Raw genomic sequence first — 13,488 nt, 5'->3', positions numbered from 1 at the left:
GGCGGACACCGGCGGAAAAGGCGCGACCAGTAGTGGGGCCCGGCTAGGGCTCCAAGCCCCGGGCGCACTTCACGCCCGCGCGTCCATTGCAAGTGCAGGCAGAGCTACCCCTGCCAGAGCGGATGGCGCGAGCGGGGTCCGGAACCCGGGGCTCCCTCACCCTGTCCCCTGTATACGCCTGTCTACCCCTGAACACATAGTAGAGCAGACAGCTTGTTTAGTTTAGTTTTTTTTTTTTAGAAAAACCAAGTGTCTTTATTCCTGAATAGTTTAGTATGGCGGTGGGGGCCGGAGCCCCCTCGAGAGAGTCCCGGAGCCCAGGGATTCGGCCTAGAGGCCAATTGGGGGAGCAAAGTGTGCGAGGATTAGCCCCTCCGCAGTCCGAGTCTTGCAGGGACGGCGATCAGGCCAAAAGTCTGGACGAGGAGACCCCAGAGTCCCCGACCCGGCGCACTCCGACCGTGGGAAGGACGCTGCTCCGGGCGCCTGCGCTGCTGCGGCGGGTACAGAGACTGCAGCTTGCCCCGGGTCGGGGCCCCGTCACAGGCGAGACGCCCCGGAGCGCCCCCCCCCCCCCCGCTGGCTGTTTGGCCGGCGTAGACACTTCGGGCCGGTGGGGCCTGGCTCCCTGTCTATGCCTGTTCTAGCTCCAGGTCCTCGTAGAGCAGGGCTCCACTGAAGATGGTGAGCGGTTCCTCCGAGTGCGCCAGCTGCCCCATGACCAGGTCGATGCAGACCGTGTCCCCGGCCTGCAGCGGTAGGATGAGGCTGAAGACGCCTAGGGCGCCCGGGCTGGGCTGGCTCTCGGCCACCGGCTTATTCTCCAGGCCCTCAGGCTCGTAGCCGCCAGAGTCTATGCGGGCCACGCCCAGGTTGGAGCGGGACAGCACGGCCTCCACTTTCTCGTGCCGGTGCCCAGTCAGCACCGCGCTCAGCAAGTAGCGTCCGGCTAGAGGCGCCGTGAACACGCCTGGGGACAACAGTAGCAATCAGGAGGGAGACAGGTGGCAGGGGCCGGGAAGGTGTCCGGGAGCCCTTGCAGAACTCCTGGACTGCGTGCGGAGGGACCCTCTGGGTCTTTTCACCTCTCTTCTACTAGAATGTGAGCTCCACAGACGGCAGGGAAACCAGTGTTTTGTTCATTTCCGCATCCCCAGCACTTAAAACAGTGCCTGGGCAAGAACAGGCCCCCATAAAGAGCTGTGGAATGATAGGCTTTTCCCCTCCCCACCTCACCCCTCAGTCCAAGCTGTGGTGAGAATGAATAAATGAAGGAGAGAATAGGGGTCTCCCCAAACCAGAGAATGAAAAGACTCAGCTTGTCTGAAACGGCAAGAATGGGGACATATCACTGCACAGCCTCCCCCGTTCCCCCCAGTGCCCAGCTGCCCACTCCCAGGCTTACCAGTCTCTGGATCATAGTAGCCCCCATCGTTGAGCAGGACTCTGTCGAAGGGCACTGTGCCTGGTTCAGAGCGGGGCAAACTCAGGGCAGCTGAAAATGCCACGCGGGGCACAGAGGCTGCTGGTGCCCCCTCTGCTCCTGGGTGGGGTGGGGAGGGTGTCAGAGTGGACGCTCAGTGCAGGGCTGCCCAGCCCCCTTCCCCTCCTGGGTCTCTACCCCCAGGGCTGCCTGAGGCCTTCCGTCCTCCAAATCCTAGTTCAGTTCCCCGCCCTCCAGCACTGAATGAGAGGAACTTACCCTGTTCACCTTGGGGACCTGTGGGAAGAGAAAAGGGAGCAGTGAGAAGTAAGGCAGCTCTCGCTAAGTCACTCAGCAAACGTCTGCTTTCCCACTGTGCCAGGTGCTATGCAGACTCCAAAACAGACTGGGCGTATCAAGAAAAGGAGGAAGAGATGTAGGGTCCATTCTGTTCAACCTTATAGGCTCAGCCATCGTCTTCAACACAGCAGTGAGGCCACCACAGCCAACTGGCCAACACAGTGACTATCCTCGCTCCTAGTCACTGTCAGCCATGTAGGAGCCCCAGTTCCTTGCCCCTTTCCCCCCTTCTCTGTCCGGTTCAGAGTAGAATGTCAAGGCCGGGGCAGCCGGGGTTGGGGCTGGGAGTGGCCCTGGCTGCAGCAAGGATCTCAGCCCACATACCTGGTGGTCCGATGGGCCCCTTTTGTCCATCCTTGCCTGGAGGTCCCGGAGGTCCGGCAGGGCCTGGGGGTCCCTGTACCCCAGGAGGCCCTGGTGGCCCAGCCTCACCTGCAGGACCTACAGTGACAAAACTAAGTTGAAGGAGAGCCATAAAAAGGAGTTTTCAAAGGACAGGGAAGGTGGTGGATCCAGGGACAGGGTGATGGGGCCCCTCGCTGCCCATGCTGGGTACCTAGCCGGCAGAGCAGCACCCCTCCTCCACCCACAGGCCTGTCTGAGCCGTCAGGGGAGGGTGGGGAGCTGGGACCTTGGATCATCTCTTGTGGACAAACCAAGCCCTGGGACAGACGTGGGTCTGCAATTCATGCTGGGCAGGGCAAGGAGAAAGTGGATGAGGTTAAGGCTGGGCTGTCGCAGGGTCAGGGGAGGAGAAAGAAAGGACTTGAAAGGAGTGACCCCACCCCGTGCCTCCTCTTGCCCCCTCACCAGTGAGGTCCTTCAGACTGAGCTGGTGAAGCCGGTCCTCCAGGAGCAGCAGGGAGCTGTTAAGGGCGCCGAGCCGCCTGCCCAGGCCGGCCTGCCCCCCTAGCAGCTTCTCCAGCAGGGCTGCCTGTGTCTGGCTGGTGCTGTTGGTTTCCCGTAGCCCAGCCCAGAGCCCAGCCACGTGTCTGGAGAGGCCTTCGCGCAGGCCCTGCAGTCCCCCGGCCACCGTGTCCAGCCGCTCACAGACTCCCTCCAGGCGGCCCAATCGCCCCTCTAGGCTGGGGCACTGGCCGGCCTGCGCCTGTCCCTCTTCCAGGCCTCGGAAGCGCTCTTCACTCTCTGTAGCATGCTCTGTGGCCTCCTGCTGCAGCCTGTTAATCTCAGAGATGATACGGTCCTTGGTGGCTCCCAGGTCAGCCAGATCAGCACCCTGGCCCTCCACTGTGGTCTGGAGCTCATGCAGTGAGTCATTGAGAGAGCTGAAGGTGAGAATAACCTCGGAGAGCTCTCCCTGCAGGGCCTGGAGGGCTGAGCCTGAGCTGCCCCCGAACACACTGAAGCCATCCAGAGGCCCACGGCTCGGTCCCCCAACACCCGGGCCGGCCCCAGGGCCCCGCGCGGGTAACAGGGGGCAGGAGCAGCGCTCCACACCATCCCGAAGACGGCCCAGCTCCTCCTGGACACCACCGCAGGCACCACAGCCCTCATCCCCACGGGCCTGCAGCAGCCCCTCCAGCTGGCCCAGCCGCGCAGCAGTGAGATTCAGCTGCAGCGTGAACTCTGCAGCCGTCTCATCCAGCGCATCGACACGACCCTGGAGCTGGCCCGCGACCCCTTGCAGTCCCTCCAGCGTGGCCTGCTGGGCCTCCCCAGCAGCTCCCAGCTTGTGCAGGCCTGAGCCCACCAGCTGCAGCTGTCCCTCGCTGTCCAGCACCCTGCGCTCCAAGGCACTGAGGATCTCGCTGACCTGGGAGCCCTGCTCGCCCGGGGCCCCAGAGCAGAGCTGCCCACATGCCTGCACAGCCCCTGCCACCTGCTCCTCCAGCAGAGCCAGCCGCCCCCCCAGCTCCCCGCTCACATTGGCCAGCAGCCCCTCCAGCTTCTCTTGTTGGCCCCGGGCAGCAGGCAGCCAGTGGCCCAGCCCCCCGGGAAGCCCCCGCCAGCCCTCCTCCAAGGGGCCCAGGGTGGAGTTGAATCGGTCCTCCAGGCGAGCGAGGCGGGACGCTAAGCTGGTATAGCCTGGGGGGTGGCCCCCTTGCCCAGCTGCTACTCCCAGGTTGGTGCCTCGCCTCCCGCTCAGCACTGTCACCGAGCCAGCCACCACATCCAGCCTCCGCTCCAGTTCGGCCAGTCGCCGGCCCAGCTCTGGAGGGCAGCATTCCTGAGGGGGCCAGCGGCCCAGGGCCTGACCGGCGAGTTGCCGCTGCCGCTCCTCCACGGAGGCCAGTAGCTTCTCCAGCGCTCGCAGCCGCTCCCTGTCCTCCTGCTGCTGCCGGCGGAAGCCATCCAGCCCCGTCAGGCACACAGAGCAGGACTCCTGCAGCCGCTGCTCCAGCTCCTGCAGCAGCTCCTCGCCGCGGCCGGGCGGGGCCGGGCTTGGGCCCAGAGCCCTGCTGCCACTGCTGCCACCACCACCGCTGTGATGGGTGTTGAGATGGCCCAGCTCCTGGTCGTGGGTGGAGACGCGGTTGTCCAGGAGCTGCAGCTGCTGCTGTATCTCGTTGAGGGTTTCGTGCACACCAGGGCGGGCAGCTGCATCTGCAGGCTGCTGCCTCCCGTTAAAGGCTGTCTCCACAGCTCTCTGGACGTCTTCCGTCAGGCGCCCACTCAGTCCCTGCAGGAGACCCCGGAGGCCCTGCAGCTCCTTCGTCAGGCTCTGCACCTGCTCCTCCAGCTGCTGCACCTTCTGTGACTCCCCAGGTCCTGGCAGAGAGGGGAAGGCATAAGGTCGAGGGGCTAGGCCTCAGCTCAGTGCCTACCTCCTAGGTCCTGCACTCCCCAGCTCCAACAAGAGGGCAGAGGTCCCAGCTGATTCGGCCATTCCTTAGCTGCGTGACTCGGGCAAGAAAAGATGGTAGGAAACTCCATTCACTGAACGCCTTGAAGCCACATGTGTACCATGGCTCCTTCCCACATCCAACAACTCCACTGTGCAAATACCATTAGTTCTTCCCATTTCACAGACTGGGAAACAGAGGACCAGAGAGGTTAGTCAATTAACTGGGCCATGGATTACAAGTGTAATAAGTGGCAGAGCCAAGTTTCAAACCCAGGTCGTCCATCAGACCACCAAGGCCAGGTCCTTTCCGCCTTCCAGAATGCCTCTTAACTTTATGGAGACTGTTTTCACATCTGAAAAAAGGGAATGATACTATGTCACTCGCTCAGGGTGAGTGAAATGCGAACGTGCGGTAGGAACCTCTCCACTGCACTACAGGGACAAACAGGGCTCCGAGGCAAGCTGCGGGGGATCTGGCTGGATGGTGGTAGAGTCAGCCAGAAGTTCCTGTTTCCATAATTACAGCACAGCTATCTCCCTGGCAGGCAAACACAGCACATCTGCAGTGCCGGGCGACGGGGACTGCTGCATTCTGGGACCTGCAGTCTCCAGAGGCCACGAAGGGGCCTGGGACCTGTAGTTGGCTGCAGTGCATGCTAGGACTTGTAGTCTCATCTGTCTATCCCCTTGGACCAAGCTTCTCCAAGGAATTCCCCCTTCCTCCGCAGCTGTTCCCAACTAGGAAGTATCTTGGCCACATGTGGGCGAGAACGAGCACATTCTCTTTTTCTGCCTTCCTTTTCTCTGGGTCTCCACTCAATCTCTCTTCTCTGTGTCACACACACACACTCAGACACGGACACGGACACGGACACGGACATATTCTCTCTCTCTCTCTCTCTCTCTCTCTCTCTCGCTCGCTCGCTCGCTCTGGCTCTCACGTATGACACTAGGACACGGACACGGACACGGACACGGACATATTCTCTCTCTCTCGCTCGCTCGCTCGCTCGCTCTGGCTCTCACGTATGGGAAGGGATCTCATTAACTCCCTTCTGCCCCCTCTTCTGACCTGGAGCAGGGGTTCCCCGCAGCAGCCTGGCCCACGCTTCCCGCAGCACCGTCTCGCCCTCCTCTCCCCAGCAGCTCCGTACTCACCTTCCCCACCCAGTCCACTCAGGTGGTTGCCCGCACTGGAGCCCGAGAGGTTGGGGCGGGCGGGCCGGGGCCGGGGGCGCGGCGTGGTGGGTGCAGGGCCCAGTGCCGGGGCGGGGCCCTCGGCACAGTCGTCGCCCCCGTACCCCTGGCAGCACCTCCACTCCATATCCGTTACTGTTTTGTAGGCCACGCGGTAGCGAGGGCGGAGGAAGCTGCGGTACCTGGGAGAGGCAGAGGGAGGCCTCTTGACTCCTCCCCGTCCTGTAGTGATCCTGGCCCCTGTCCTCAGAGATGGGCAGCCGCTGGGGGACTAGGCCTGTCCCTCAGGCTGGGTCCCCCTTACTGACCCGCCTGTGGCCTTGCTCAGTTGACAGTTTTCAGCGTGTTGGCCAGGGGCCAAATCCCTATTCTTCCTCCCCTTGTCCTGTGCTGGAACTTTGAACTCCTCTCCTTGACCGTGACCCAGCCCAGAAAAGGCATTCCAGGGGCTGGCAGGGGGGTCCAGGTAAGTTTGCCCTCAGTATTCCACCGCCAAATTGCTGCCTCAGCATCTCCTCAGCTGGCTCTGACCGAAGCCCCTGGTCCTGCCCCTTGCTACCTGCTTGGTACAAATGCCCCCAGTTGGCCGCCCTAGCCCAGCCCCAACCAAGTGCACAGCCCTTGGGGGCTGGGGTGCTCACATGATGCTGTGGGAACACTGGGGCTGGCCCCAGCCACAGGGCTGGTAGTCAGGCTTGATGAAGGTCTCCACTCCATCCTCAAGGACACAGCTCACTGTCCGGGTCACCACGTAGGCACACCAGTTCCTGCAGATACAACCCCACGTGGGCCCAAGATCCAGAGACACATGCCCCCAAGGAAGGCCCAGGGGGCTACCAGAGGGGCTGAGGGAGGGTCAAAAGATGAAGGGCCCCTGGGGACGGGTGGGAGCCAGGGCTTTGGCAGGGGCAGCTCCCCCCCACCACCCACCTTCCTGTGCAGCAGGAGTCAATAAAGACTTTTCAAGATGGGGACAGGAGATGTAGATGCAAAACCACAACCACGAGACGTTGGTCCTCGTGGCTGGGGGCACCTGGGGAGCCTCTGAATCCACGCATTCATTCGTGTCCCTTCTGCCTCAACCCCCAGCTTGGCGTGGCCTGTGTGAACCGACTGGCCAGGTCCCCTGGTGATCCCCTGGAGGCTGGCTTCCACCCACCACTCAGGGGAGAGGACGGGGCAGGCAGGGGTCCAGCTCAGGGTTAAGGAGAGAATAAGCCATTGATCAGCCCTGCCCGCCTTGGGGCTCGAAGTTCTACACTCTTGGCCCCATTCACGCCAGTCTCTGGTCCGTGTCGGCTGGAGAGCCACGAGGAGCAGAGGGTTGGCGTCAGAAGCGTGGATTACTGGACGGGGCTGAGGGAGCCCTAGAAAGGAATGAAAGGTCTGCCGAGAATCCCAGGCTGGTATGCAGCTGGCGGCTGGCAGGAAGGCCTGGCTGGTGCCCCTCAGGGTAGTTTCCCTGGGCGCCTAACGTGGAAGCGGATCTCCCTGAGGCTGGGGGGGACCTATCTCTTCAGGGGGCCCTGGAAGTGCCCTGAAGGAAGACGGGCATGTAAAGAGCCACCTGACGGATGGGTTTCCTCTTCCCCCTGCCCTGCCCTAGGCGGGGACAGCCCAGAAGAGCGGACCCAAGGCGGGGGCCAGGATACACACCTTCTCACCCACCCTCCCATCTCCCTCCAGCCTCGGGCTGGGACCCAGACTCTTACCTGTGGCGGCTGGCAGGCCGGGGGGCGCTCTGGGCCTGGGGTCCCCCCGGGCTGAGGGCCCCGCCACTCCCAGTGTAGAGGCTGTAACCGCGAGGAGGGTAGCTAGCTGCCCCCACGGCTGTGGTCAGCAGGCAGCAGAGGTAGCAGCTCCAGAGGGTTCCGGGGGCCATGGCGGGAGCGCTCCGTGGTGGCCCTCAGAGGCACATCCTGGCCTGACCACTGGCGCCTCTGCCTGGAGCGGGGGATGCCGCTGCTCCGAGGGACAGCAGGTCCTGTCCCCAGCTTCCTGCCGGCAGCCCCCAGCCACACGCCTCCTCCTTGGCCGCCTGGCCTGACCCCTCTCCCCCTTCTCTTCCCTCCTCAGGCTCCTATCTGTCCCTCCCTCTGTTCCTTCCGCTGTCCTCTTCTCCACTTCTGAGGGGGATTTGTCCTCTGTGCCCCCCGGCCTCCTGTGCCTGGTCCCGGGCCCTCTCAGATGCTGCTTCCTGGGCCTCCACCCCCTCGCCCCAGCTGGCCCTCCTCTGGTCTCCCTATCGCTTTTCCCCAATGACTGGATCCTGAGGGTGACAGGGCTTTGCCCCTGTGGCTGCTCAGAGGCGCAAGAGTGGCTTCGGGGCGGGCCCTGGCCTCCCGCCTCTCTCTCTCTCTCCCTCACTCCCCTCCCTTCCCCCCTGTCTGGCTGGCGGTCCAGCCTCCCCCTTCCTCCCCCCACCTCTCCAACCATCGTGCGCCACATCTGCTTCTTGTTAACTCCGGGAAAGAGAGAAAAAAAAAGGAAAAACAGAGAAATGTGGAGTTGCCCCCGGGCTTGGGGCCAGCCTCTCAGACGGGCCACATGGAGCGGAGCTGGGGCCAGAGCTGGGGAGGAGGCCCAGGGCTGGTCGCTTAGACAGGGAACAGGAGCTGGAGCCACAGCTCTCCTGGGGCCAGGGCAGGCCTACCCTGGGAGAGAGGACCTGAGAGAGGAGCCCAGAGGGGAGAGGTGGCGAGGAGAACTGTAAAAGGAAGAAAGAACCGCAGGGCTCAGCAGGACAGTCACTCACCATCTAGTCCAGCTGCCTCCTTTCACAGATGTGAAAATTGAGGCCCAGAGTGGGAAAGTAACTTGTCCAAGGTAACACAGCAAGTCAAGATCAGGGCTCAGATTAGAATATAAATGGTACCCAGGTCGGTGGCTTGGGAGGAAAATGGAGGAGGGGAGCGAGGGCTACTGGGCCAGGGAGGAAAAGGAGAAGGACTCCACTGAGGCAGGCAAGAAATTCAGAGAAGCCAGAAGAAGAAAGGAATCTGGAAATGGGGAGTAGCCTTCTGTCAGGCATGGAGAGGACATGGGCAAGAGGAGAAAGACTTTCATTCTCAAAAGGCCAGGTGAGGGGCTTCCCTGGTGGCGCAGTGGTTGAGAGTCCGCCTGCCGATGCAGGGGACACGGGTTCGTGCCCCGGTATGGGAAGATCCCACGTGCCGTGGAGTGGCTGGGCCCGTGAGCCATGGCCGCTGAGCCTGCGCGTCCGGAGCCTGCGCGTCCGGAGCCTGTGCTCCGCAATGGGAGAGGCCACAACAGCGAGAGGCCCGCGTACCACAAAAACAAACCAACAAACAAAAAAGCCAAAAGGCCAGGTGAACATGGGTCTCAGACTTGTCTTGGAGAAGGTCAGCCATGAGTGGGGTGGGGGAGGGGAGGGAAGGAGGGAGGTGAGTTGGGCCCGATCTATTTAGCCTGAAGGAAGTCACTCCCTAGAGTGGAGCCAAGTCTGATAGCCTCTGAGGCAGGTAAGGAAGTTGACTCAACCACCAGCCTGCCCGGTAGGCTCTGTCAGAATCTGTCAGCCGGCCCCCCTCACCATCTGGCCCCCAGCGTTGTGTTCTGTACAGGTCTCCCTGTGTGGTGGGCCACTTGGGAGAGCCAGGCAGCAGTACTAGACAGAAAGGAGGCGAGAGCCCGGTGTGTGGGCGCTGCGGAGGTGCCTGGGTAGCAAAGGCACGTGTAGGACTCAGTAAGGAGCAGCTGGTCCTGCTGGGGAACAGGACACAAGCGCCCGACAGAGAATGAACACAGGGCAACACAGACAGAAGGCCAGATGGGTGCTGTGCTCTGGGTAAGAGGAGGGGAAAGATAGCTGGCTGCTGCGGGGAGTCACAGAAGAGCTATTGGAAGAAAGAGAATCTGATAAATGTGGTGGTGGGGGGGAAGTGAAGAACAGGGATGGGGTCGGGGGGAGAGATTTCAGGTTGGTGAAAGCGGTCTGTCTCAGTTTCCTCATCTGTAACATGGGAATAATCATAGTACCCTCCTTCCTAGTTTCGTGTGGATTAAGTTAATCCATGTGAAGCATTTAGAATAGTGTCTGGCATGTGGTGTTAGCTCTTCTTTGTGTCAGAAAGTCAGAGAGGTCGATTGTGGAAAAATCAGGGAGTGGTTCAGATGACTGGTTAACAGCTTGGGTTACAAGTTTTTGAGTAGGGGGTCGATACACATGCAGAAAGAAGATATTCTCGCAAGAGCAATGGGCAGGGTGTTAGGGCGCAAGGATGCTGGTTCCAGCCCCTCCTCTAAACAGTGTTATCACTTTGAGCAAACCCCCTGACTCGACCGGGGGTCTGCTATCTTTCTGTCATCTCAGGTCCCTTCCAAATTCTACACTGCAAAGTGATGCAGACTTGGAAGAGAAGGCTGTGACTGCTTGGTGACTGCCTGGGTAATGAGGGACCAGATGAAGGGGGACACCACAGAAGCTTCCAGGGTTTGAGCCAGGATGAGTAAATCGAGAAGAGGAGCAGGTTTGAAGGAAAGAGAGATGACCTTCGTTTGGGCATCCTGAGTTTAAGATGAGAATAACACATCTCAATGGAAATAAACGTCCAAAGGAGATCGTTAGCAGTGTGGGTCTTGATTCTGGGAACCATCTGCAGGGCAATGGTTGGAAACTATAAGAATGGATGCCACCAAATCTTCAGTGTGAATCTGGGTGATCTGCCTCTGAGGTCCTATGGCCCAGAATATGATGCTGATGACTGGGAGAAATGTTGGCAAAAAGACAGGATGGTGAAAGTAAACACTGGAACCATCAGAAATGGAAATTTGTGGCTGTTCCTTAGAGGTGAGGGGATCGGCACCTAGGGAGGCTTGAAGGAATTGGTCCTAGAAGGTCCTGATTTCAAAGTCACCATCAGTGGAAGGCAGCAGCTTAGGCCCTGGCCCTGGCCCTGGCCCTGGCAGGAAGCGAACTCACTTCCCCTCCAGGTGGCCCTGGCTGCTGCTGTGGGTTTGCTTTCTCTGCTCTTCCCTGTCTTCTCTGTTCAGGAGCTTCTGGCAACTTGAAAAGTCATCCCAGCCATCTTGTGACTACCCAGTTGTCACCCGTTCCTTTGCCTGCCCCCTTAAGTTACAAAATCTGTTGTATTTTAAGTGTGTCAAGTCAAAAATGTTGCCTTTGAAATATAATGGCAGTAGGTTGCATTTCATTTAGTCTTGTAATTAGGAGCCAAGACCTAGGGCCTGACATGAATGTTTAGAGATCTCAAAGAAATCAGTGGGTTCACTGGGGAGGCCTGAGGTGTTGGGCAAGCAGGCTGCAGTGGAGACTAAGGTTAGGGGGAATGCAGTGGTGGCGGTGGTATTGATAGGCAGCCACAAATTTCCACAGAGACTGGAAGAGAATTCCTGAGACCAAAAAAGGCTAAGAGTCCCTGGGGCACTAGGACAAGATCCATTTTATAAACTTTCCAAGACAGATTTCCATGGGTCTAGTGCCAATGGGAAATCTTGGCTATACCAGGCAACTAACACATTCAGTCAACCATCACTGACAGAGCAATGAACTCCTGTGCCTGGGGCCAGAGAGATAGGGGCCCCAGCAGTAAGGAGCATTTTATGCCTACCACCCTCTGTCAGAAGACTGAATAGTGGGAGGAAAAGGGGGGAATAATATCAACCGGGCCTTGGGTCATGCCAACCCAGATGGGAATTCCAGCTTGTGGGGACTCTTGAGCAAAAGTGCACTCCTGCACAAATGCACACATTTTCTTTTTCCTTCCAACCCTTCCCACAGGTACAATACTTTAGGAGCCAACCTCCCTGGACGCAGGGCCCAGTGCCCCTTTTCCAGGTCTTGCTGCTTTTTCACTCCTGAGCCTAATCCTGACTATGTCTTCTGCTTGAAATTGTCACACTAATCACAGAGATTAAGCTCCACACGTTCCCCCGCCCCACGTGCCCCCTAACCCTCTCTCTCCCCCTATTTCCCCCAGGATAAGACTTCACCTGTCTCACTTCCCACATACTTTTCCACCCAAGCTTTTCTCAGGAGTTGTTAGCTCTTAGCTGAGTCTAGTTTAGTCCTGAGACCATTTTTAACTTGGTTAAAATGTTCCTCCAGGCACTAGGCCAAATGACCCATTCAAGGCTGATAAAGACTTGCTGACCTAGGCACAGGAAGTTCTGGGAGGTGAAGGACATTTCTGGATGGTTCTAAAACAAATCCTTTTCCGCTTGCCCCTGACCCTAGGACAACCTATTGAGTCCACAGTCTGACACAGAGTATGGAACAGAGGAAGGAGGATCAGGTGACAGTCTCTAACCATTTGTAGAAACTTGATCAAATCAATTACCTTCTGGGCCTCAGTGTCCTTCTTCATAAAGTGACCTTGAAGGCCCCCTTCAGCTCTGAGAGTCTAGTTTACTTTGCAACTGGGTCAGCTGGTTTCTGGACAGCCTTGGAAAGCTGAAGCACTTCCAAGGTCTTCCCTTATGTCATTTGCAGTCTAGAAAGTCTACTTTCCAGGATCTAGTTGTGTTTCAACAGATCTAGAAGTTTGGTTGCACTTGGATCTGCTTCAAATTTCCAGGAGATGCAAAGCATAATGTGTGTAATCCTTTAAGACCTAGACCCTCATTCTCCCAGAGCAGAGCTGGGAACAGACTGCTCACTGAGGGGACACATGAGGGAGTACACGGCTGGGATTTCACCGTTATGTGGAGGGAACATGGGCTTGGGATTCTAAACAGAAAACTTCTGGGAAATGGTGGGGGCTGGGTGATGAGAGGGGAGGCCGGGGAACTACAGACTGCTAAAGGCTGAGACCAAGCTTAGGAGTCACTGGGCTGGTGCATGGAGGACAAACTGCTGATGGTCCCAGGCCAGGGAAGCCCACTCCGGGCTAGTGCACCCTTAGCTCACCGTGCACACAGGCAGCCAGTCGGTCCCCTTACCCAGCTGTTCCAGCCCCATAGCAGCTCCTGTAGTTTTCTTTGGCTCAGAGAAGTAGAGGCGTCCCCTGAGCCCTGGCCCCCCTCTACCGCAGAGCAACTGGCTTCCATTACCCCTGACAGCTCCAGAGAAACAGCCCAGCCCCTGGCCCCAGCCTGGCTCAGTGCCGTTCCCTTTTATGGTGAAGCTGAGGGAAAGCAAGGAGGTGGGGGGGAGTACGTTTTGGCTGGGCAGAGGGTTGTAGAGCCCCAGGCTGCCTCTCCCCTCACCAGAGACCTCGGACATCTACCTACAGTCATCTTCCTTTTTTCTCCTCGGTGGCCCACTCTGCTTATAACCCACACGACCCCTCTTGCTGGTCCCAGCCCTTCCTCCTTTTCCCCCTCCCTCACATCCGGGGGGGGTGTGATTTCCCACTTGGCTTAAGTCCCACGGTTTGGGTTTTGATTCCGGGAGGGTCCGCCCTATTTCCGACGCCCACCTCTGAGAGTGGGATGGAGGGAGGGAGTCCGGAAGGGAGGCACTGGTCAGATCACAAGCAGGATCGTTCTATTTGGCGGATGTGGGGCAGAAAGGCTGGCGCCGAGGAGAGTTAGCCGGCCGTCCCAGCCCTGTCCCCATTCTGCACCGCCTCTCACCCCTCTCCCGGCCGCCCGGACCAGGGAGGGGACCCTGAGGGCAGGGCGCAAAGGAAGCACCTGGCCAGGCCGGGAAGCGAAGGGTGGGCAGCAGCATGGGGGCCCGCGACCGACAGGGGGGCCGCAGTCTAGGGTCAGGCCGAGC

At 59.4% G+C, this 13,488-nt stretch overlaps 1 protein-coding gene across 1 annotated transcript; it reads right to left on the bottom strand.

Annotated features, from left to right (window-relative positions):
• Positions 1-210: 210 nt before the first annotated feature.
• Positions 211-8,134, bottom strand: EMILIN1 (elastin microfibril interfacer 1). The gene is made up of 8 exons (XM_082642800.1): positions 7,499-8,134; positions 6,428-6,553; positions 5,748-5,968; positions 2,594-4,513; positions 2,108-2,224; positions 1,703-1,720; positions 1,406-1,543; positions 211-970 (listed from the first exon to the last, which is right to left on the bottom strand). The coding sequence occupies exons 1-8, from the start codon at positions 7,666-7,668 to the stop codon at positions 633-635; spliced, it is 3,048 nt and encodes a 1,015-aa protein (XP_082498926.1). The 5' UTR covers positions 7,669-8,134; the 3' UTR covers positions 211-632.
• Between the last annotated feature and the right edge of the window lie 5,354 nt (positions 8,135-13,488).

The sequence above is a fragment of the Mesoplodon mirus genome (genome assembly GCF_964341445.2).
Source record: "Mesoplodon mirus genome assembly, chromosome: 14".
Taxonomy (NCBI): Eukaryota; Metazoa; Chordata; class Mammalia; order Artiodactyla; family Ziphiidae; genus Mesoplodon; species Mesoplodon mirus.
This window is presented reverse-complemented; position numbering and strand designations above follow the sequence as displayed.